The following is a 24541-nucleotide window of genomic DNA, read 5'->3' on the forward strand; positions in this document are numbered from 1 at the left end:
CTAATACATATTCAATTCCTAATCCTTCATTCTTTCCTCTAGCCAACAATAAAATAAGTCCCAAATTTGGTAGTAATCTGTGTCTTCTTTATCTTTCAATCTCATGGTTAATCTGTACATCTCTGCGCATTCCAATATTTTTCTGATTATTTCTTCTGATGGTAGTCCTTCATTCTTCCAATATTGCATAAAGATTATTCTCACTGCTGTGGTAATGTGTAAAATCAAATATAGACTTCGCTTATTAATCTTTTCAGGCACTATACCTAATAAGAAAAGTTCAGGTTTAAAATCAACATGTTCACCTAATATTTTTTCTAACCACGCATTTATCTTTTTCCAATAAGCCTTTGCTTTGCCAAATGTCCACCAAATGTGATAGTACATGCCTGAGTTGTGCTTACATTTCCAACATCTATCTGACATATTTTTAAACATTTTTGCTAATCTTGCTAGTGGCAAGTGCCATCTATAAAACATTTATATAAGTTTTCTTTATATGAAGTTGACATTGTTAATTTGTAATTTCTCTCCCATAGCTTTTGCCACTTTTCTAGTTCTATATTGTAGCCAAAGTTTTTCGCCCATCTTATCATTGTTCCTTTAACTTCTTCATTTTCCATTTCTAAAATTAACAAAAAATTATACATTTTCTTAATTAATTTCTCATCTGAGATTAACAAAATCTTATCAAATACAGTTTGATCTTTATAGAATTCATATATTTTCACGTCTTTTTCATATCTATTTTGCATCTGTAAATATTCTCACCACAATAGGTTGATCCCTGATTTTCCATTCTTGCTTAGATTTTAAATTCCCATCAATATTTAGAATATCTCTATATGCCCCTATTTTTTTCAAAATCTACCAAGTTCGGATATACAAATGCCTCCATCGTTGATAGCCACACTGGAATTTTTAAGTATATTTTGGCTTTGATTTTTTTCCCGTACTATTAACAAGGCATTTTTTATATAATGGTTTTGGAAATACTTATGAACTCTGTTTTTTCCATACCATAAGAAAGCTGCCAACCCAATTGTAAATCATGCCCCTCTAAATATAACAACCTTTTATTTCTAAGCATTATCCATTCTTTCACCTATGTTAAGACAGATGCTTGATAATACAACACCCATTCCGGCAACCCAAATCCTCCATTTTCCTTAACGTCTTGTAATGTTTTCATCTTAATTCTAGCTTTCTTCCCCTGCCAAACAAAGTTCAAAATTAATGAGTTTAAATCTTGGAAGAAGTTTTTCTCAAGTTTTATCAAAATTGTTTGAAATAAAAATGAAATCTTTGGCAATATGTTCATTTTTATTGTAGCAACAGTAGCTGTATGCGAGCTTTAGTTGAATTGCTTACACCTAATGGACAAAATCTTGCCAAACTAAATGTTCTAACCTACTAGATATATCCTGAGAGATTCTAGGGAAGTGGTGGTGAATCTATGGCACAGGTGCCAGAGGCGGCACTGAGAGCCATCTCTGTGGGCACGTGCACCGTTTCCCTAGCCCCGCCTTTCCCCATGGCCCCCTCCTCACCAGCAGCCCCCCCGGAGGAGAGTAGCGCAGCCAAGGACATGGCAGACAGGCAGCAGAGACAAGACTCCGCCCTTGCACCCCATCGCAGATGATGCTGCGGGGTGCAGGCAGAGGACTTGACTGCCATGGTGCTGCAGGGCTGCCTGGGTGATCTGTAGTGGGCCATGGAAGCTGTAGCTGGCCCTGCAGGTGGGCGGGGCAGGAGGCAGAGCGAGCAAGGGCAGGGTGTTTTTTGGGCACTTGGTATCTAAAAGGTTCACCATCACTGTTCTAGGGTGTGGCTATATTGAATCTCTTCCTCCCTCTTCTAGTCAGCTTGGGCCTACATAGTCTCTTAATTTGGATCTCTCTCTGGGAGACATCTGTACTACCAAAACTCTCCTCTATTGCTCTGCAGATGCACATTCTATCACAATTAATATTGAACCTGTTTTATATGTGTATTGTTTTGATCAGATGTTGAAGTATAAGGGCATGTCCATAGATAGAATGCCTGTTCCTAAAGCCTGCTTGCTCATCTGACAATATACAGTATGCTCTAGGTTGATCTAGTCAACTAATTTATTGTATGTGTCTGCCACAGAGCTTGCTTATAGTTGAAAGGCCAATAAGGCTATAATTAGACAGGTCTTGGGTGCCCTTTATATAAATGTGCACTATATGAGGTCTAGTCCTTTGGGATTTACATAGTGCAATCAATATAAATAAATACAGAAGCAGAAACTAGGGCCCACCATTCCAAATTATTGTGTAGTGTTTCAGGAATGATAAAGTTATTACCTGGAGATTTACCAGGTTTTATCTGATTTATAAGTGTCTTTATTTCAGCAGTAGAAACTGGAGTCCAATAAGGGAGCAAGTTAGCGATTATATTTGACTCAGATTTAGGAGACTCTTATTTCGAAGATAATGCTCTAAAACAGGGGTCCTCAAACTTTTTAAATGGGGCCAGTTCATTGTCCCTCAGACTGTTGGGGGACCGGACTATAGTTTGAAAAAAATTAATGATTATAACCAAAGCATCCTTAAGATAGGATGGAAGACCACCGGGATAGGCCAGGAGCAGGGGCCAAGGGGATGGCAAAAGGGCAGCAGGGCAGGACTAAGGCAGGACTTCCCATCTCCTTCCTTTCTTCTTTCCTTCCATCCTTCCTCCCTCCCTCCCTCCCTCCCTACCCTCCTTCCTTCCCTGCCTCCCTCCTTCTCATCTCCTTCCTTCCTCCCTCATTCTCATCTCCTTCCTTCCTCCCTCCCCAGGAAGGGAAAGGGGAGGGGGAGAGGTTGCCAGCAAGGCCGGCGGCCGTGCTACCGGTGGCCATGTCTTGAAAGGCCACTGTAAATTCCTGGACAATAGCTGCACAGCCTTAAGACAGAGTGGCGATAAGATATTTGTGATGAGGGAGGGAGAAAAACAGACAAGAAATGCAGCTGAGGAAGTGTTAACCTCCGTGAGGAATGAAGAAAGGCACCATTGGCTGGAGGTGATCAGCAATTGGCCCTTGCCGCCTCCTGTGAGCATGCTGAGGCAAGTTCAGTTTCTCGCTAGCTTCGCCTCACCCGGTCCAGCCTCAATAGATATAAATTTAGTTGGCTAGCTGTAATAAACACAGTCCCTTGTAATCCACTTTTGAATATTTATATTGCTGGGTTGATAGATGGGAAATTATAACTAGTTTGGGGATATTCGTTGAACTGAATAAAAAGTGTCTCATCACTAACCCACACCCACATGTTTATTACATAAGCAGAGGGATTATTAAGCATAAAGGTACTTTTGTATGCTTCAAGTTTGGTCCATAAGCTATTAAATTGGAACTTATTTTGAGAAGGTAGGGTAGACACTGTAATAGAGTGTTATTAAATTTTAGCTGCACAGATGTTGTATAGCGCTCCACTAACTAATGCTTGAACAAAGGTCAGTTGAAATCTGTATACTTAAATGTGATGGAGTCCCTAGCTTGAGTACAGGGGAGAATAAAGAGGCAGGCTAGCTTAGAATCGCTTCATGGGAGGAAGAGGCCAGATTCCTGAAGGCTTTATCTGCCTGTTCACAAGAAAATGCAGTTAGTCAGCGAGATTCTTGTAACTAAGAGAACAACATTAAATTACTTTGACCTGCTCATGGAGTCATTCTGGTTGCTTGTGCCTGACATTAAGCTACCCCATAATCTAGGAACTGCTGCAAGCAACACCTATACCTACTTATAAAAAAGCTGTTATTTAGCCAGGTTTCTTGAAGCTGAAGTATTCAAACTCAGCAACATAATTCATGAAAGTCTGAAAGGGAAATATATGATTTTAAAACTATTTATATTCTAAAAATCAAATAGTAGATTATAAATCCTTTATAATAGATTAAATTGGGGTCTTCAATATATATATTAAGACACTTGGCTATATCTGAACTTTTTAAGGAAATTTTGGAGGAATTATTCTTGCTCAAAAATAAAAAGCCACATTGTTGAGATTAATAGTAAAACACAGTTTTTTTCAACTTATAGTTTTATTTTCTAAGAAAAGACATATTTCATAGAAAGGATATACCACTCCCAAAATAACTTTAAATAAATTATTCTGAAATTATTTAATTGATTTTCCACAGACAGATCATACCCAAGTAATTTTTCTCCTAAATATACACACATAGTGTTAAGACATAAAACTTCTCTCTCAGCATCATTTCTTAAAAATATTCTTATTCTTCTGGTTTACTCCCAAACATTTAGTCTCAATTACATATTCAGATAATCAGTCTTCCAGACATTCACAGCCATGTACCTCATTATTCCATCACACAAATATTGCATATTCCTAAACTCTCATTGGGAATTTCAGCCATCCACCTAAACTCCCTTTCCCAATTTTAGCCAAAAAGCCCCAATCTTTTGATCATTTTTTTTTCAATGTTCTGAGTCCATGGAGTACTGAGATCTATTCTTTGGCGGATGTTAGCTTTGATGCTTCCCAGTTTTTTTAAAAAAAAAAGTTTTAAAAGTTTTAAAGGTTTTAAATAAAAGGCACAGGCAACTTGAGAAGCATCAAGAGGTTTGGAATTGTAATAACATTTCTCTTTTAATATAAAAGGACTTATTTCTGAGTAAACCTGTAGGATTACATTCTGATGGTATTTCTATTGAATAATTCACACTGGACCATCTCTCACAAATTTGCATCAGGATGCAAAATCAATTGAAAGAATTGTAGAACTATGTTTTTAGTTTTAACCTGATAACATAAGCTCTCTTACTGCACTCGATAGATGCTGTAAGGAAGACATTTGAAACAGGAAAGTTTCAATATACCTAGTCTTTCTGTGATTCTAATGCTCTGACTGTAAAAGACCCCGAAGTATAAAGTTCCACATGAGATCTACACATGGACAGTTATCCATGTTAACATGAAAAAAATCAGGGCATGAAGAAATGTGCAACATTTTGGGTGATGCTAAAAGACAAATAAGTGAAGTTTTTGGAAAATAAAACATGGCAATGCAATTCTATGTATTTTTTTCTCAGAAGTAAAATCTCATTGAGTATTTGATCTCAGATGATAGCCAATAGCCAATGAAATAATAAAAACACATTCATAACATAGTTTTCATTTTGCACACAATGGTATGACAGGTATTAATTTCCAAAATGAGCTTCACATATCTTATGAAATTAAAACATTAGATTTGTTATTGTTTCCGTATTTTTAGTTACTATTTGCGTAATGTATTCTTTAACAATATCCCAGCCAATATGGACTGATGTTAAAATATGGAAGGGCAAAAGTTCAGGTTAGGATGAATTTTCTAATGTATTCTCATAGCAAAATGTTAGTTGTATTCCATGTTAATATATTTGAAATAGCTGTCAACTTTAGCAAAGTGTCCAACATTTTCACAAATAAGTGTCATTTCCTTTTTTACTCTCTGTCATCATTTCAATATGATTAAAGGCTGGATTGTCAGTTCCTTCATTGCATGGTGTACAATTCAAAACTTTTTTATCTTCCTGGAAAACAAGATATATGTTTAGAATAAATGTAATAAAGAACAGTATATGTAATAATAAATGTAACAGTTGAGTAAATAGATGCGATTTTGCTTAGCGACAAAATAATAATAATATTGATACCAGGCAAATTATCCTGGAGAGGAGGTTCCAGAGCTCCTGGTGGAGAAGAAAAATTCTTTTAGCTATCTGGGTGTCAAACCATATAGGGATTTAAGGATTAATAGCATGACACTGAATTGTACTCAAGAAGGGACCAATTATTAATGAAGTTTTTTGTAATTTCAAATCCTCCAATAACTTTGATGTTAATAACTTTGCAGTTATTTATTAGATTTTATCCTGCCTTTATTTTATTTTTTTAATAAATAACTCAAGGCAGTGAACATACCTAATGCTCCTGCCTTCTTCTATTTTCTCCACAACAACCTTATGAGGTGGGCCAGGCTGAAAAATAATGATTAGTCCAAAGTCATCCAGCTGGCTTTCATGCCTAAGGCAGGACTAGAACTCACAATTTCATGAATGCCAGGCCAGCACCTTAACCACTAGACCAAACTGGTGCTCCTTATATTACAAAACTGCTTATTTCCTCAATGGTAGTTAAGAAATTATCAGTATGCCACACCTTATGAATAAAGAGTTTGGTCTAGTAGTTAAGATTAGAAAGGCTAGAAAGTGGGAGACCATGATCCCTCATCCTGCCTTCATCATGAAAGACAGTTGGGTGACCTTGGGCTAATCAGTCTATCACAGCCCAATTCACCTCACGGTTGTTGCTGTGGGGATAATAGGAGAAAGGTATGTTGGATGTGTTTGCTTGCCTTGAGTTATTTGTAAAAATAATAAAGGCAGAATGCAAATAAATAAAAAATGAAATGAGGTGCTCATGAATTTATATTTAATCATAAACAAAATAGATTTTAAAATATTAATTTAATTAGTGTTTGGAGAATTGTGTTTTTTATTACTTAATAATCTCCTACATGGTCAGGTACAGTTTTGAGAATATTCCAGCATTCTTCTTAGATGCCCACGTCACAGTGGTGGCACAGGATATTTGCCTGTTTGGGTCTATACATTAGCTGCACTTACTACTGGAAAACAACATTTGATCTTGTCATTCATTGATAATTGCGGGATTAGATTTTTGCAATGTGTATTTATTATATGAAGTGGTCCTTGAAAACAAACTGTTATTTTAGCTAGTTAATATATCTGCTCATCTGCTGCCAAGTGTAAATAAGAGAAATACAACATCCTCATAGGCTTTCAATATCTGTATTGAAACCAAAGCCTAAACACTGATTTTATACCAACAAAAGGTCTAAATCCTAAATATATCAAGAATAGGCCCTGCTTCTTGATTATTACTGGTAGGTGGGTGGTAGTACGGGTTTCTGTGCTGTGGACTTTTAATTTTTTAAGCCGTCCAGAGTCACTATTTTGAGTTGGGCAGCCATATACGTTTGTTTAATAAATAAATACTGCCATTTTGAAACAGGGTCCTAATTCGGGTGTGATAAACTGAAAGCTAGGTTCTTATCAAAACAAATATAAGATCCTCCCCCTTTGGAATACCATCCTTTTGGAAGTTTAGAAGGGACAAGATTTCCAAAGGGAACTGAGAAGTCTTTCCTTGAATAAAGATATGTATAAACAATTCCCTCACTAATGTTTGCCTTCAAATAGGAATGCTAGATTTTTCGTATAGTTAATAAAAGATAGCCACCAAAGAAATGGTATTTAATAGTATAGTTGCAAATTATTTCAGCTTTTCAGAATCAATTTTATTGTAAATAATTCTTTATAAGTTAATTAATAATTTCATTTTTAAGACATAGGCCTAAAAAGGGCCGTTTCTGACTTTCAGTTGGTTAGACAATGTTTTAAAGAAGAGTGTTATTTATAAAAGAAAGCACTGAGCAAAAACCTCTATAGCCTAACTGATAGATCCAGGTTTTGATCATCTAACATTTTGACATTCACTGTAGATGCCCCAAGTGGAATAATTTCTGGGATGACTTTTTAGTGTTCATATATAGCAGAGGATGTAATAACATTTTCCACTTCCCATCCAGGTGGGAGTATTAAAATCTGGAAAATGGTGGGCATGATATCAACAATCAGAGCCCTGCCATTTTTGCACTTGCATGCAATGTCAATGCATGTACAAAAGAGGTAGAATTTAGACCATGATGCCATACCTTCCATTTTGCAGATTTTGACCTTCCTCTGTGGACATCACTACCAGTAGCAGAATTTGATAAAGGACTCTTCTGTTATATTCTTAGTGCCTTCAGCTCTATAACAAAAGCTAGTTAAGAATTAGGTACTTTTAAGATCTAGAACGTCTTAAATACTCATTTTCTTCTTTTATGTAATAATATTTCATAGCCAGAAACTATAATAATGATCAAATTTACCTTCACACAGGTTATAGACTTATATAAATGTTACTATTTATATCCTAGGTTCAATACAAATTTAAACAACTTTATTAATCTACTGCTTCTTGGAACTATAAATTTATGTAGAAAGGCAAAAGCGGGGCGACTATTTAAAGCTACAGAATTTATCTAATTTTTTAAATACTGTTTCATAAATTCTGAATTATACAGCATCTGAAATGTCTTCATAAAGACATGAAATTGTCTCTATGATGAGATTAAAGTACATAGTTGGCTGTTCAAAAAAAATTGTAGCAAATCTCATCTATAATATACATCCCTATCATTCTGACAGTGGCCAATTATTTATTCAGATAACAGCCAAGAGTAATAATATTAAGGGCAAAAAGAACTGGTAACTTCAAAACTACATCTAAGAAACAAGTCATAATAATTCTGACCTCTGCAATGGATTGTACTTGGACCTATCTTTGAAGATAATATGGAAACTTAATGTAATCAACTAGAATTATTACTTGACTAATTAGGGGACAAATCTATCCAATTATGTGACTGGAATGTATTCACAATGTGTGAACTGTTTCTGTGCTCAGTTCAAAGCACTGGTTTGTTCAAAGCACTTCAAACACTAAATGGATTGAAGTTGCAGTATCTGTTAAATGCTTTTTCTTATATAGTGTGTTTGGACCTCTCTGTCATTTTTGGATTCTTTGTTTCTTTGCAATCCTTATCAGTCTGGAATAAAATAAAATAATATATACATACTTGTTTCGATTTACCACCTGAGAAATTACAAAAAAGATCCTCTTTGCTGAGTAAGAATTTTTTGTCCACATTCTGCTTAAGTCCTCCTGAAAAACATTTATGTGGTCAGTTAAAATATATTAACACACATATAGTATAGTTAAATTATTATTTGTGCAAAACAGTAACAATAGTATTAACATGAAATGGCATAGTGTAATCACTTTTAAATTTTTCTAACTTGTTTTTACTTCTGTTTTTAATGTTGGTTTTGCTTATGTCTTTCTTATGTGGCTGTATGACTTTATTTGTAAACTGCCCAGAATCACTTTATAAAGATGAGCAGTATGTAAATTTAATAAATGAATAAACAAACAATGTCCTTGTTTCTTTCTGTTTCTTGAATTGTATGCTCAGGCCAATGAAACCATTTTTCATGCATCTAAAATAAACTTGAAATTTATCAACCTGATTTGAATTTGCAACAGCTAGGTAAGGTTGTCTGCAAAGTCAAATCCAACTGATAAATTCAGAAAGCTAAATAAATTATAGTTTAAAATAAAATGAAGATTTGTCATGTACCAAATTATTTGTTTAACTGTATATTAGGCTGGACACACTTTAAAAAAATTTAGAAGTGCTCATGTGAACTTGTATAAGTACTTCTTATGTAAGTTCAGCATCTTTGTGTTATTTATTAAAGCAGCCCGAGTTCCAGGCTTTTAGACAAGATTGAAAAAGAAATTGTTATGCAATAAGAAATCCAATTATTCTAAATCAATGTATATTATTTTAACAAATAAGATACTTTATTTGCCCCATCTCTGAAATATGGACAGACTTTTATTACAGAAGAAGGGAAAATGTAAATTAAACTTTCAAAATTTAAAAGATTAATAGTATATTTTATTTTTTGGATTCTAAAAATCCAGATATTGATGCAATTTCAAAGGAGAAACCTAATCCTAACATTTTGATATTATAAATTCAGATATAATTTTTATACAGAGCAGCGTTTGAATTCTGTTCTTCTGGAAATAAATATATACTTGAATAAAAGCAAAAATAGAGGAATCATTAATTACCTGTCAAAAGGCTAATGACTATTCCCACAGCAACTGTAAACAGAGTTCCAATTGGGCTTAAATACAGATAGGATAAAGAATACCAATAATCTGCAAGGACTGGTCTAGAGGGGCAAAATAGAATTTACTAATGTATTTCCACAATTTATATGAAATCTTACAATGACAATGTTATATTAAATATAATTATTTAAAACAGTTTAGCAAAGCAGCAATGCAGTCATAATAAGAGGCTTTTGCTGTCTTCATAGAAAGAAAACAGTCTTGTGCCTGCAACAGCGTTTTGCATGCACAAAGCAGGCAGAGCTTTCGTTGCAACAGCACAGGTTGCTTTTGTTATTCCTGACTCTGGCCACCCTTGTGCACACTGTTGATTACAGTCACAAAGACTTACTTAAAAGTGAATCTAGACTTTCAAGCTAAGGGAAAATTAAAGGAAAGCAGGTGTTTTTCTTCTCTGTAATCTGAAGAACATACAAAGAATAAAAGCGGTCACAATAAAAACATAATCCCAAACCAGTTCTAATTATATCTACCATTATCAAAGGTTTGTCTTTAGGTCTTTAGAACATGATGTTTCTCTGCAAGAGACACATTATGATGGCCTGATTTAGCTAACATTAAATTATCACTAGTTTATTTGATTTTAGCTGTGAGCAATATATTAATTCAGTCACGGCAATTTGGCAATCATAGTTACTAGCAGATATGTAACAAAAGCAATTGTGGCTTCATTAGGGAATCATGATTAAAAATATAATGGCTTAACAGAATGTGTGAATCCATCCCAAAGGATATATCAATTGTTCAGTAATACCTAAGATTATCGGACTTTGCCATTTTCCTTTTGAATTTAAATATATCTTTCTACAAAAAATGTACATTATATGTATAAAAGCACCAGCAGAAGCAAATTAACAGCACTAGACAAATCAATAGTAATGGAAATGAACAATTATCATTTTCTCTGCATGTGATCTGCAAAGTGTTAATGTATCCTGCAAACGTGAACAGAAAAATGTGTACTTGACTGGGTTTCAAATCCTACTATGCAAAAAACAATAACATTAGTTAGCAATAAAAGACTTACTGTGTTTGGCATAATTAAATGTGACATATTAAGTGGATGTTAATAAATTTGGCATATACCTCTCACTATTTTCAGTTGTAACAGTTGGCAGTTCTGTGCTTAGGCTGCTTATGTTACAGCCTGTAATTAAAAGAGGTAACGGCAGGGTCCTAGTATCCAGCGGCTTATAAATCTGAGCTCCAATTCCAACCCAAAGGGTAAGAACAAATCCACAGATGAGACCTATAAATGCACCCTGTAAAACAGGAAATAGAATCTGACCACATTTAAAAGAAAAGAAATAAATCCCACTATAATTTCTAAACATTGTACTTTTAGAAACTAGTCAGATGTTACATTAGTTATTTAGAATTGTGCATACTACTTTCCTAACAGCATGGGACTTTTTAATATAATTTCGAGCTCCAGAAAGAGAAGGATCTCCAAGTCATCCTGTTGATATTATTTCTGAGACAAAGATTATATCCCTATAGTATACCAAAATTTAAAAAAGCTAATGTTCACAAAAATGTTTACAATTCATTGTGGTTTGAATTGATGCATTTAATAGTTTCAAATCTCTTTAACTAATTTGTTTTTTCAGGGAGACTGAAGAATGTCTTGAATCAGAAGATGGGGTAGCAATTAAATAGTACTGTAAATAGAAGATTTTCTTACCATGGCATTGACAAAGGGAAAAAGAATGCCCAAGGAAAAGAGGCCCAGGAGAGGCCCACCAACCATGCCAAAAATGGTCAATGCTGCCTAAGAAAAACATTAAGTTATACTTTTGAAGGAATAAAATCTACAAACGGTGCTAAATAGCTTCATTTTCATTAAACATTTTAAAATGAAAAGACAACATTTATTTACAATACACTTATCCAGCTTTTCTACTGGGAAAAAAATCAGAACCACAATAGTGGTTATTTATTAGAACAACATTTCCTAAATGATGTCTTGCAGATATGTTGGCTTTAACAAATGTACTATAGGTAGGCATTTAGGAAACTGTGATCCTTTCCAGCACATGTGAAGGGCATCAGGTAGGCAATAGTACATTAACTTACAGATAAGAAACACTATATATTAAGATACTGCACAATTAGTAATAGAAAAGTATGAGAGGGTATAGTTAATCCTTTCCCTGCAAACCATTTCCCCACTTCAAATTGCCCATGACGAATTGGCTGAGTTCTGTTTTTTCAAACTAGAGACAAATATCATTGAAAGGAACATGACTTGGAAAGCAGAAATGGCCTATGTGGAAACTATTCCCTTCCTTTATATCTTCTCTGCCATCATTTGCCCCCCTTAAAATAGCTTTTAAAATAATATATGGACATAAACACAGACAGCCACAAACAAAGGAAAAGGAAAGAAGAAAGGAAAACAAACCATTTTATGCTGACTTTTATTTATTTTTTTCTGACTTTTATTTGTAAATGTCTTATTGACACATCACATGTTTGTACTGCACTCTTAAACTGCACCTGTGCTATGCTCATACTGAATCAATTCACTGCAGGATGAAGGCCATTGAAGGTTATAGACTGCACTGGCTTACACTATTGAGGTTTACTCAGTGCTAATACTACAATCAAAGTAAGTCCAAAGTATAAAAAAAAAAGAATCCATTGAAAGGAATAAGGGTTGCTTTGTTTTCCAGAGAGATTTCTTGACAAAGAAATTATTACGTATACCTGTAACAATCCTCCTAGAACTGATGCCAAGGCAGCCATAGCAATGCACACCGCACCATAAAATAAACCTATGTGGATGATGCACACAAAGAGATCAAATAAGTTTTTATTTATTTAACAGCATTAGACAAAAGTCAGATTGTTCTTTGATGATGATGATGATGATGATGATAATAATATCAAATCCAGATTATGCAACCAATCATAATAATAGGCTTTTTTCACTGAACAGATTGTAATAATTGAAATAATAGCTCATATATTTAAAAAATAGTAATTGTAATTTTTTATAATAAATTATTTTAAAAACAAATTAAAAATTTCCTTAAGATAATTTAAATTTAAAATAAATATTAATATATACTTACTCATCCCCATAGAAATCCAAGACAATTTAACTTCAGTTAACGTGAAATAAGGTTTAATGAGGTCCTCTACAGTCACAGCAGCTAAAGCATTGATGCTAGAGGACACTGTACTAAGGCAGGTAAAATAGAGTCCATGTAATTTCATATCAATTTAAAGGTGTATTTCATTTGCTATCAAACAGTTACTATAGTGGTTATTATTTCTGCTGTTAAAGTTAAGCAGCTGAATAACAATAATTGAAAGACATTATTAGTTTTATCTATTACTTAGGAAAAAAGCCCATAATTTAAACACTCTCCATTCTGTTCAAAGAAGTTACTAATGAAATCTTAAAGAAACAAGTCTATATAATAAAGAAATTACTGACCTCTTATAACATGTTATAATAAGTCATAGTTAATATATACCACAATGGATTCATGCTAAAAAAAAATCCAAGCAAATTTTGGTTTAGCATAACGTATCATGGTAGCAATCCAGTGACTTCCATTTCTCTGTAAAATTTTCCTAAGTTCACTTTTCTTTTTATTTACTAATATTATTGTTACTTTGTTGTTAGTTAAAAAAAATTAGGTCTCCTTAAAGAGCAACAGTATTCCCATAAAATACAATTACACATTTAAATTAACATACTAATAAAATATGTGCTCTCAGCTCACATTTAGATTAATATCTGCGTCACCTAAAATAACTACATAAACAGTGAAGCTGTGCTATATAATCCTATACTTGGTAGTGGGATGAATGGTCGTATAGATTGTTTTAAAGGTAAAATAAATACATCTGTTTAGTTGGAAATCCCACTAAAATGCAACCATAAATATTTGTTGAGAAGTAAGTCTCCTTGAGTTCAGTGGGCATACCATTGCACTTGTTATAAGGTTGCTATTGACTCCGTTGACACTTCCCCCACTTCTCTGTCTATTGAATTTTGAATTAACTTACCTTAAGGTTCCACTATAAGCACAAGCAACAAAAAGACCTGTCATTCCTGGAAACTCTTGTAGAATTTCCAACACCAGATAAGGCATGAGCTGAAAAATGCAAATAGCACATATATTTTATATATTTTTTTTGCATACATTTTTCTTCCTACTTTACAATACCTAAACATGTGATAAAAATATGTGTAAAATAGTCTTTAAAATTGCTTTTTTTCAAGGAAGGTAAATTCACAGTTCAAAATTGGCATAAAAATACACCATTAATTTAATTCCTCCGTTATGCATGGCATACTTTGGGAGACATTATTCCAAAATTTAATGTCATTCATTTCTTAACTGTTTCTTTCAAAAGGGGTTTCTTATGATTTCTTCTAGTAACTCCCTATAATCAAATCATATCCCAATAGAAAACTGAAAATCATAGCCCTAATGTTTATTTAGCATTAATTAAGAATGTTTTAATACTAAACCTGGTCTGATGCCATCACACATTTTGCTGTCCATGGGTCACAATCCTTAAAAACAGAGTACATTATTAATCCACATAATACTGCACATGCAAGAATTATCCAGAGTCCCACGAGATTTAAATAAAGAGATCTGTAAGGAAACAAACAAGAGGGTTTTTTTTTACTTTGTGTAGAAATATTATTATTTTGTAGCATTATATGTACACATTGCATTGTGTTATACCTGCATTTATTTCCTCTTTGGCAGGCAAAGAAAAAGTCTTTGTTAGATAGGAATGTACTGGTTTCTTTGGCTAAAAAAGTTATGCAAATGTTCCAGCAAATGTAAATAGCTATGTACATTTAAAAATCATTAACTGACTTACCAGGATTTCAGGAAGTTTTCCCCACATGAATTAAAACAATTCTTCTTGGTGTTTAATTATTTTTATAAACATTGTAGTATTCTTATTATTGTAAACATAGCCCAAGTGTAAGATGTCAGAAAAATATGGAGAAAAATAAATGAATAATATGCATCATATTGGACAGTATGAGGTATTATTTTGGTCTGTCTTTAGGCCACTTTGAACATTTAAGATACAATTGTTAAGAAGTAGAGAACTAATTTCCAAACAGCATGCAAATGCTGCTCTTTTTTAATTGTTATCATCCCATCAGCAGACATCTTGAACAGCAAGATTAGCTCTTTGCTTAAAAGACAGATAGGATAGTGAATTTTCAATATCTATGTCAATAGTAATTATGCCTTTCAAAAGGACTTTATACATACATAAATGGGTAATAAATCAGAAAGAGTTTACAAAATCAAAGTTTGATATCGGTTTGAGATTTTAATAATATTGGTAATAAATAATTTGATAATTGATTGTTACAATTGTGGCTTATGCCCTTCAATGGAATGTCCTAAGTAATGCTAAATTCATTGTTACTAAAAGGTTTGCATTTAAAAAAGTCTGTAATACATACTATATTATAAGAATGCAGGTTGTATCATTATTGGACATTGATGTTGAGAATACAATTTAAATGAAAATCCTTGAGCAAACAAACAGAACATGTTAACTTACAATTTTGCTTGAAATCTGGTTTTGCAGGAAAGATATCGCTGAACTTGAGACTGATTGACTGCATATATTCCAAGCCAGGTAAAAGTCCCACCTACAACAATTGTCCAGAATGTATGCCTTTGCAAAGGATTAGGACTGAAGCTACATCGAATAAAAATGTATTTTATAGTATTAGCTAACTGATCATATCTCTGTTAAAAACTAGTTTATGTTTTCTTTCAATGAATATTTCACAAGCTTAATTTGAAAACATATTAAGAAATTTTAAATATTAAGCAGTAGTACTGAAAGCACAGAACACATTTTTAAAACTTATTACATACATGTAATCCTCCAGATACAATAGATCAATTAGCAAATGTTCAAAGTTACAACAGACACCCACAAACCACATATGACCCTGTTTTAAAGTTATGACGGCTGCAGTGCCCCCATGGTCATTCACCTTATGACTGACCATGGGAGTGCTGGAGCACTTCCCCACCTCTCTCCCTTCCCAGCCCCATCCTGCCCTGACATGACCCTGCAGCACTTTGGCCTGCTCCCCATGCCTCCTGGAAGCAGTTACATTTTCAGAGCTCAGACAATTCCTTGTAGGAAATGGCAACTGCCTTTGGAGCTTTCTGCCCTGATCAGCTGGCCATTGGGAGACTGCAAACTTCTCCAGGCACTTGCTAGCCTTTGGGTAACCAGACTCTGCATGCTAAGGTAGCAGCTTTAGGCCGAGCTTCCCAAAACCTTTCCCTTACTTTAATCCCCTCTCTGCTCCAGAAAGGGGGTTCCTCTCCTCTCATTTTTTCAATAAATAAAACAAAAAAGCTGGGAGGGACAGTCTTGTTGATCTTTTTCCCCACTACCCAGGTGATAAAACTAAACTCCTACCTCTGCCTTCCAATTTCTATACCTTTAAAAAAATCTTACCTTAACTCCAGGCTGAAGAGTAGAGGAAAGGAAGAAAGCAAGCAAAGAAACTCTTTCTGCAGCTTTCTACTTTGAGGAGCAGTAGAAAAAATATTCATCTTAGAAAGTTTAGCCATGTGTATTAAAATGGAACAGAAGTGGGATCCTTACAAAGCTTTTAGCTGTTTGTCTGATTGCTTGTAGGACCCAGCAAGACTCTAAGACAAGTTTCTTTGCTTGCTTCCTTCCTTTCCTCTACTCTTCAGGGTCTCATTTCTGAAGGCTAGAAAAAGCCAGTTGAAGTTTGCAGTCTCCTGACGACCAGCTAATCAGTAGACAGCTGGTGGGGTAAAAAGCTCTGAAAGGTTAGGGAACCGGTCAGTGATGGAATTCAAATATGTGAACAACCAGTTCTCTGTGTGGATGCCACTTCCTGAAGTCCATTCTGAGCCTGGGCAACAAAAAATTAGCTACCAGTTCTGCCGAAGTGGTGTGAACCAGCTGAATCCCACCACTGGAACCAGTCCTATTTTTGCCCCAGAAAGGCAGGGGAATCTTGTCAGGAGGAAGGGCAGTAGCAGAACCAGGATAGGTAGGCATGTCCACCATTTTCCTTCTCCGTTGTTTTTCATTGGTAAGACAGTCAATTGTGCAGCGAGACACTTGTGGGAGCCTCCCAAGGGGCAGAAGCAGAGCATGGGATATCTCAGGGGGTGGGAGAGGCCTTGGGAATCCCAAGGCAGGTGGGCTTGTACCTGCACTAGGCCTCCCAGGATCTGTCTCACCCCTGAGGCACTCTGTGCTCCACTTAATGACCCACACATTTGATTAATGAATACCTTGGGTAGAGCAGAGATGGTTGATCGTTATTTGAGGCAGATCGTTTAATATTTATTCCAGCCTCCAACCCTAATGGCAAGCTCCATTATGGATGTAACCTGAGACTACCTGTACATCATTAATAATTTTGTCATTGAAGATGCAAAGATTTCTTACGAATAAATTCTAAAATTGTATCAAAAACTGTTTTAAACTCACACAAAATAGGACATCCAATCTGTTATTTTTTTCCATTTATTGTGGCCTATTGTAGTCTTCTTTACCTCTACTATTTACCTCTACAGTACTAGTTTGGATCCTTCCAACAACAAACAAAAATGTAGATACATCCTACAGTAGGTAGGTAAGCTTTTTACCTTATAAAAGCCTTTTTAAACCTTTACCTTTTAAATCTATCTATCTATCTATCTATCTATCTATCTATCTATCTATCTATCTATCTATCCATCTTATTTGACTTATAGTCCACCTTCCCCTCAAGGCAATTTACTTGGATATCTCTTTTTATTTCATCTCCCACATTACAACTTTATGAAAAAGTATGAGCAAAGTATAACTCAATGTCACTCAGTGATTTTTCATGAGTGAGGTCTTTCTGATCCTAATCCAATAACTTAAGCATTCTGATCAGTAACAGCCTTATTCTATACCTACTACTGGAAAATATAATTTATTTGCTATAAATGATTCAACTTAACTACATAACAAATAATATATATCTGAAAGTTTCTTCTCCAGCTCAAATAAATTAAATACTTACTCCCAGAAATTTAATCTTCCTCCATGATAGGTGTCATATATTACATTTCCAAAACCACCTTGTACTATCACACCACGTATAATCACAGATAAGAATCCAGCTATCATGATTGCTGCTTGAAAAACATCTGTCCAAATCACTGCTTTTAGTCCACCCTGAATGGAAAACAAAAGACATAGATTAAAATACAAGGCAAGTAATACAGTATTAAAAGAAATATAATAGGTTCATATTTGTAACAATTGTAGTGTCCTGGGTTCATGCGATCACCTTTTGCAAACTTCTGACAAGCAAAGTCATTGGGAAAGCCAGATTCACTTAACAACTGGGTTACTAACTTAACAACTGCACTGATTCACTTAACAATTGTGGCCCAAAAGGTCATAAAATGGAGCAAAGTTCACTTAATAAATGTCTCATTTAGCAACAGAAATGTTGGGCTCAGTTGTGGTCATAGGTTGAAGACTACCTGTATTTAAAATAATAATAATAGAAGTAAATATAATGAATTTGTTCAATTAAGTGTTTAAGCTTTGCAGTTATAGCAATTTTCAAAATAATTGCAGACTTACCAGTGTGCAATAGAAAGTACATACTATTCCTGTTCCAACAACTGCACCCCATAAATGAATTCCTGTAACTAGGGAAGAAAAAGTATAAAATATTTTTTAAAAATTAAAATAGCAGAAAATGGTTAATCCAAAGCATATTGAACATAATTTTAAAAATTAACTGATATGGGATTCCAATATGTTTTTGAATAGACAACTCTTGTGGGATAATGCAGATAGTCTAAATCTACAAAAATAAAAATAAAACTGAATTGAAGAGTGAGTCTAATCAATTTTTATTGCAGGATTGATTAAATATATATATACATATTTATTATATATGTATTATTGAGGTCTATTATAAAAATAACGTAGAATATAACTATTTAGTTTTTTGTGAAAAAATAAGAATGAAAATCATTATGAGAAATTTGCATTGTATTGCAAATATAACATACAAGATTAATTGTGAATTGATCACATTTTTTAAAGAATTAATTGTACAAACAATTCTCAACTTACAATCATTTGTTTAGTGGAGCATTCGAGGTTACAATGGCACTGAAAAAATGATTTATGACCATTTTTTATGCAACTTTTGTAGCATCCCCATAATCATGTGTTCAAAATTCAGACGCTTAGAAACAGGTTCATGTTTATGACATTACAGTGTCCCAGGGTCATGTGATCACCATTAGTGGCTTTCTGACAAGTAAAGTCAATGAGGAAGCCAGATTCATTTTATAACTGTGTTATTAAATTAACTACTGCAGCAATTCAGTTAACAACTGTGGCAAGAAAGGTCCTAAAATGGGGCAAAACTCACTTAATAACTGCCTTGCTGAACAACAGAAATTTTGGTTTCAATTGTCAAGGATTACCTGTAATACTTTTAGAATCCATGTGAATCTTTATTTAATATTTAGAATTGATTAACCTAGGCTATTTACAGCTGTTATTGCAACTTGAGTTATATAAACATGTTCAGAATCAGCAGATAGTTGAAAAATTTCAAAATTGTTCTGCATTAATTTATTTGTTATTATATATATATATATATATATATATATATATATATATATATATATATATATATATTAATGTTACCTTGATATAAAGCTAAGGCTGGAGCATAAATGACAATTCCAGTGTAAAGTATCTAAAAAATAAACACACAACACAAACTGTTCATCTTGGCATTCCAAGAACTATTTGGAAACAGTACAGTATAGAATTGCATGGCGAATTAAATCCAAACAATATATGACAAATGTGCTGATAATAGTGTTAAGTTTCAATAGCATTTACACAAAATACAATAAAAGAATAATAGTTTTAATTTTTAGAATAAATAAGAAGCTATCATAATCATGATAAAATGCAGAACATTGTTGTTTGGAATATTACTGCAGGCAAAGTAACAGTAATTATTTGCAAGCCACTCAGAGTCATTTATACAATAAGATGGGTGGCCTATAAATTTTGACTTAAATAAACAAACTGGTTCTTCTAAGAATATTGTTGAGTTCCTGAACAACTAAAGATTTCAAAAATGGTCAAGGTTCATTCATAGTCAGAAATTGAGATCCAAAGATCTCAAGTTGATTAACATTTGTTTTTCTTTTCATAATCATAATTTGAGAAGTAAACTATGTTATGTGATAGTTAACTCCTGACATTGACAAAAAATCTACTGTAGCTCATCTCATATTGTTCAGGAAACATCTCCAGTATGCCAGAGAATTTTTAGGATAATGATAATGTTAATGGAGTAAAAGATGACTGAAGAAACCCTTAAATTATTTTAGATTTAAATGCAAGGTATATTCCAAATAAAGAGCTAAATGGCAAATATAACTCTTTACAGGATATAAAGAAGTTTTGAACATTTTTATGTTCAAAAGGTTTAGTTCAAAACTTTTTAGCATATTTATTTACATATCTATTATAACTTAAATAAGCCATCAAACTCTTTTTGTCAAGGGGGTGAAGATTTTCCCTTACTTCGTACTTCAGTTTAGTTCATATAAAATAATATAGTTCATAACTTCATATCTGTTTTTAAAAATCAACTTTATTTTACAACTATTATTTACACTACATTAAATGTCTTAGTTATGTAATCTACTGCAGAGCTATTAAATATTAAAATTTAGCAATAGCAATAACACTTAGATTTATATACACCCCCATAGTGCTTTACAGCACTCTTTGGGCTGTTATAATATGAGCATATTGCCCCCAACAATCTGGGTCCTCATTTTACTGACCTTGGAAAGATAGAAGGCTGAATCAATTTATTTAGAAATGTCATACATTAAAAGAAATGTATAAAATTAATTTTCTTACCGTCAATATAATAAAGAGCCCTGTTCCACACAGGCGCAGCTGTTTATTAAACCGCATTTCTAGGTACTGTAATAAACAAATACTTTGTAACATTTGTGTAATTTTGATGGAAGAATTAACATTTTACTGAAAAATTATTACTTTAGAGGAGTTGTCTAACTCTTCAATCATGCTTTGTTCTTCCAACCTTTGTCATTCTATACTGTTTATATAAATCTACATTCCTCATCAAGCTTTATTCTATACACAATTGTTTTGTTGCATCCAATACAAGGTTTCATGATGATTATTAGCCAATAAGACGTTTACTGAGTCACACATAATTTCATTTTGTAAAGTGAAACAATCACTTCAGACAGCATAATCTAGGCTAGGGGGCTACAGTATATGACAAGGAAGCAAAGTCATTTGCCAGAAGCTATTCCGTGCTCTCTAAATCAATGTTAGCAACTTTTAAAATATATGATGAATGCATGCTGGTTGGGGAATTCTGGGAACTGACGTCCACATATCAAGTTGCTTGAGAAACTACTCTAAATTATTTTCATGCCTGCTGGGATCACAAGGTAGTAGAAGATTCAGCTGCAGAGTCCAGTTCTATGAGGACAAGCTGCAGAGCATTTTCAACTCCTTCTAACCTCCATCTCCTAGTTCAGTGTTTCTCAACCTTGACAATTTTAAGGCATGTGGACTTCAACTCCCAGAATTCCACAGCCAGCGTTGCTGGCTGTGGAATTCTGGGAGTTGAAGTCCACATGCCTTAAAATTGTCAAGGTTGAGAAACACTGTCCTAGTTGAAGAGTTCAGAAAGCGAGTGGTGGAATGTAGAAAACAATACGACAGTAATTGCTTATGTACAATTACTAGTATGTAGATAAAACAATAGTCAGCAGCCAAGGAGAAACGGGCGAGTGCCTCTCCAGAAAGCAAGTATGAGCGGAGCCCGGTAAGGCTAGCTGGCCCCTCCTTCCCTACCTCGTAGGTGCTGGTGATTTTCAGGCGGTAGAAGACGGGCAGGAAGATCTCAGCGCTTATAACCACCATCACTGCGTAGGAGATGGCGAAGAGGCTAAACATGACTCCGAAGCGGTAGATTTCGGCGGGGGTACCTAGTACCGTCACCGCCGACATGAAGCTGGCCGTCAAGGAGAGCGCCACGGGTAAAGCTGTCATGCTGCGGCCCCCCATCAAGAAGGCTTCGCGGCTCCTCTGGCCACCGCCCGCGAAGGCGTAGTACACCCCGATGGCCGCGGAGATTAACAGCATGACTCCGAAGACCACATAGTCCCAGACGGCGAACCCCCCGACTTTTCTGCAGGTGACCATGGATGAGCTCCGTGCGCCTCCGCCGAGCGGGCGAAGAGTCCGGGGGGCGCTCTTGGACCGCCTGCCTCGCTTCCTCGCTCAGCGCGCGCCTTTGACTTGTCCGGTTGCACGAGCGTCTCCCAAGCCCGGCAAAACTCGGCGCGCTCTGCTAAGGAGGCGGTCGCTTCGCCGGCAACCTTCGCTTCGCACAACTCCAGAAACTGCTACTGTTCTCCTTGAGGACGGAGGCGCTGCCTTCTGGCCGGGTTTCCCTGGCTGACGCTTGGCCGTTCGCCTCCTTGTCCCGTGCCCCGCGCCCAACAATAAGCTATCCCGGTGTTGATTCCTGTCGCCTTTCCCGGCCGCCGTCTTTGACGGGGTTGGAAACCAAACCTACTAAGCGAGCTCCTCTCTAGTGCCTTGTGGAGGCACTTAATGGATAGGCTCCTTTTTATCCTCGGGTTCAGTATTGGAGCAGTGTCATCATTCCGAGCATCGAAAGGGGAGGGAAAGAGAGAACAGCCCTAACCGGTCCAGACCAGGAAGATTTTCTCAGCTGTGGAGTTCAAGTGGTGGCCGGAGGGCGTGGAGTAGCATAGTAATCCCCGCTACCACCCAGCTGCTATCTCTTATTATTCAAGGTGCTGGATTCTTTCATCCAGACAATGCGTTGTAATGTGATGTCCTGAGAACCAGCGCCCAGTTTAAGTATACTGCCAGGAATCCATAGCCTCCATTAATTTATTCATTAATTTATTCTGACTAATACCATCTTTCGTCTCAGAAAGTGTTCATTTGTGTGTGTTTGCTATTTAATCTCTGCTGGTAAATTGATTCTTCCATTTCCTCCACGTATACCAAGGCAGGAATGAATCCATCCTTCCCCCAGTTTCTCTAGAAGCAGGTAGAATATTTGTGAGTGATTCTTCCTATTACCCCCACCCAAGCTAATACCTGCATGGCAAAGTTGATACATTTTTAATATGATTTGGTTGGCAACATAGGAGCTGGTGAGGTTATAAACTATGTTAAACAGCCCATACATCATGTAAATTCAATCAATAATGGTTTAGTTAATAAACAATTCTGAACAATGTTATTTTAGAATGATATATGAACTCAGCTTCAAAGTAGACTTAAGCTTACTATAGAGTTGCCTGCAACTGTGTGTAAGGCAGTGGTTCTCAATTATTTTCTGTCATGCCCCCCCTAGGAAGAAGAAAACATTTCGCACCCCCCCCCCGCGTGACTGTCTATCCAATCGGGTCCTTTGCGTGTGTCACGTGCGTCCAATATGACAGTATTTGCCGAGGTCAAACGAGCCCCCCTTTACGGAGCCTCGCACCCCCCCTGGGGGGCCCGCCCCACTATTTGAGAACCACTGGTGTAAGGCTTGTTTGGTAAGGCATAGGCTGCAGATGGCTGCAGACTTCAACACACACACACCACCCAAATCCCAACTGTGGAGGTGCCCATCCTATGTGCTGATTGGTTGTTCCAACTTCCTTTTCTGTACTTTGCTAGCCATTACATTTGCAGAAATATAAATATGCAACCATCCCAGAATGAGAGATACATACATTCCCAGATGTGCAGTGCCAGAGAAATCTGCTCAGTTCTTCACTAAAATAAATTATAAACTCGAATATTATGATATCTGATAGATGTAAACATGGTCTGCTAATTAGTAAAATTAATCTCCATTAAAGCCAAACTGTTTTGCTTAGATCTATGGGACAGAGCAATAATAAACCTATAGACAATGATGTCTTGTGAAAATTAGTTCTCACATAGTTGAAAGAAAACCGAGGTGGCGCAGCAGTTAGAGCCGAGGTGGCGCAGCAGTTAGAGTGCAGTACTGCAGGCCACTTTAGCTGACTCTGTTCAGCAGGTCAGCGGTTCAAATCTCACTGGCTCAAGGTTGACTCAGCCTTCCATCCTTCTGGGGTAGGTAAAATGAGGACCCAGATTGTTGGGGGCAATGTAAATATATATATACATTGCTTACTGTTGTACACCGCTTAGAGAGTGCTTGCACTTAAAGCGGTATATAAGTCTCATAAATAAATAAATAAAACCATATTAGAACAGGCTGTTACTAGAACAAGAACAAATAATAACTGTATCTCCTGCACACAAAATAATTACTTCTGGCTCTTTACATGATGTGGTCAGAAAAAAAGGAGGCATAGAAATTTGAGCACTGATTGTATAAATAAACCTTGTATCTGATACAAAGCTGTACAAGTCACTGAAATTCTGTCGTTATAACTTTACTGCCATAAAAATTGAATTATCACAAGTTTCTGGATTCTTGATTGCTTAATTATTTCCTAAACATCCTGTTAGGACAAACCTTGTATATATACTCATACAATGTGTATATTACTGTTATTATAGTTACCCAATAACTATTATAGCCT

The 24541-nt window shown here is 35.4% G+C and overlaps 1 protein-coding gene across 1 annotated transcript; it reads right to left on the bottom strand.

The window, feature by feature from the left end:
• Window positions 1–4034: 4034 nt before the first annotated feature.
• Window positions 4035–23236, bottom strand: LOC120312839 (sodium-coupled monocarboxylate transporter 1-like). Its single transcript, XM_039354099.1, has 15 exons — window positions 21789–23236; window positions 20814–20879; window positions 19572–19623; window positions 18486–18553; window positions 17914–18068; window positions 15414–15554; window positions 14344–14473; window positions 13875–13963; window positions 12929–13038; window positions 12561–12628; window positions 11536–11622; window positions 10938–11113; window positions 9789–9892; window positions 8725–8810; window positions 4035–5548 (listed from the first exon to the last, which is right to left on the bottom strand). Exons 1-15 carry the CDS (start codon window positions 22137–22139, stop codon window positions 5435–5437), a joined length of 1797 nt encoding a protein of 598 aa, XP_039210033.1. The 5' UTR covers window positions 22140–23236; the 3' UTR covers window positions 4035–5434.
• Window positions 23237–24541: the final 1305 nt, after the last annotated feature.

The sequence above is a fragment of the Crotalus tigris genome, unplaced genomic scaffold, assembly GCF_016545835.1.
Source record: "Crotalus tigris isolate CLP2741 ecotype Arizona unplaced genomic scaffold, ASM1654583v1 scf7180000018548.2558034, whole genome shotgun sequence".
Lineage (NCBI taxonomy): Eukaryota > Metazoa > Chordata > Lepidosauria > Squamata > Viperidae > Crotalus > Crotalus tigris.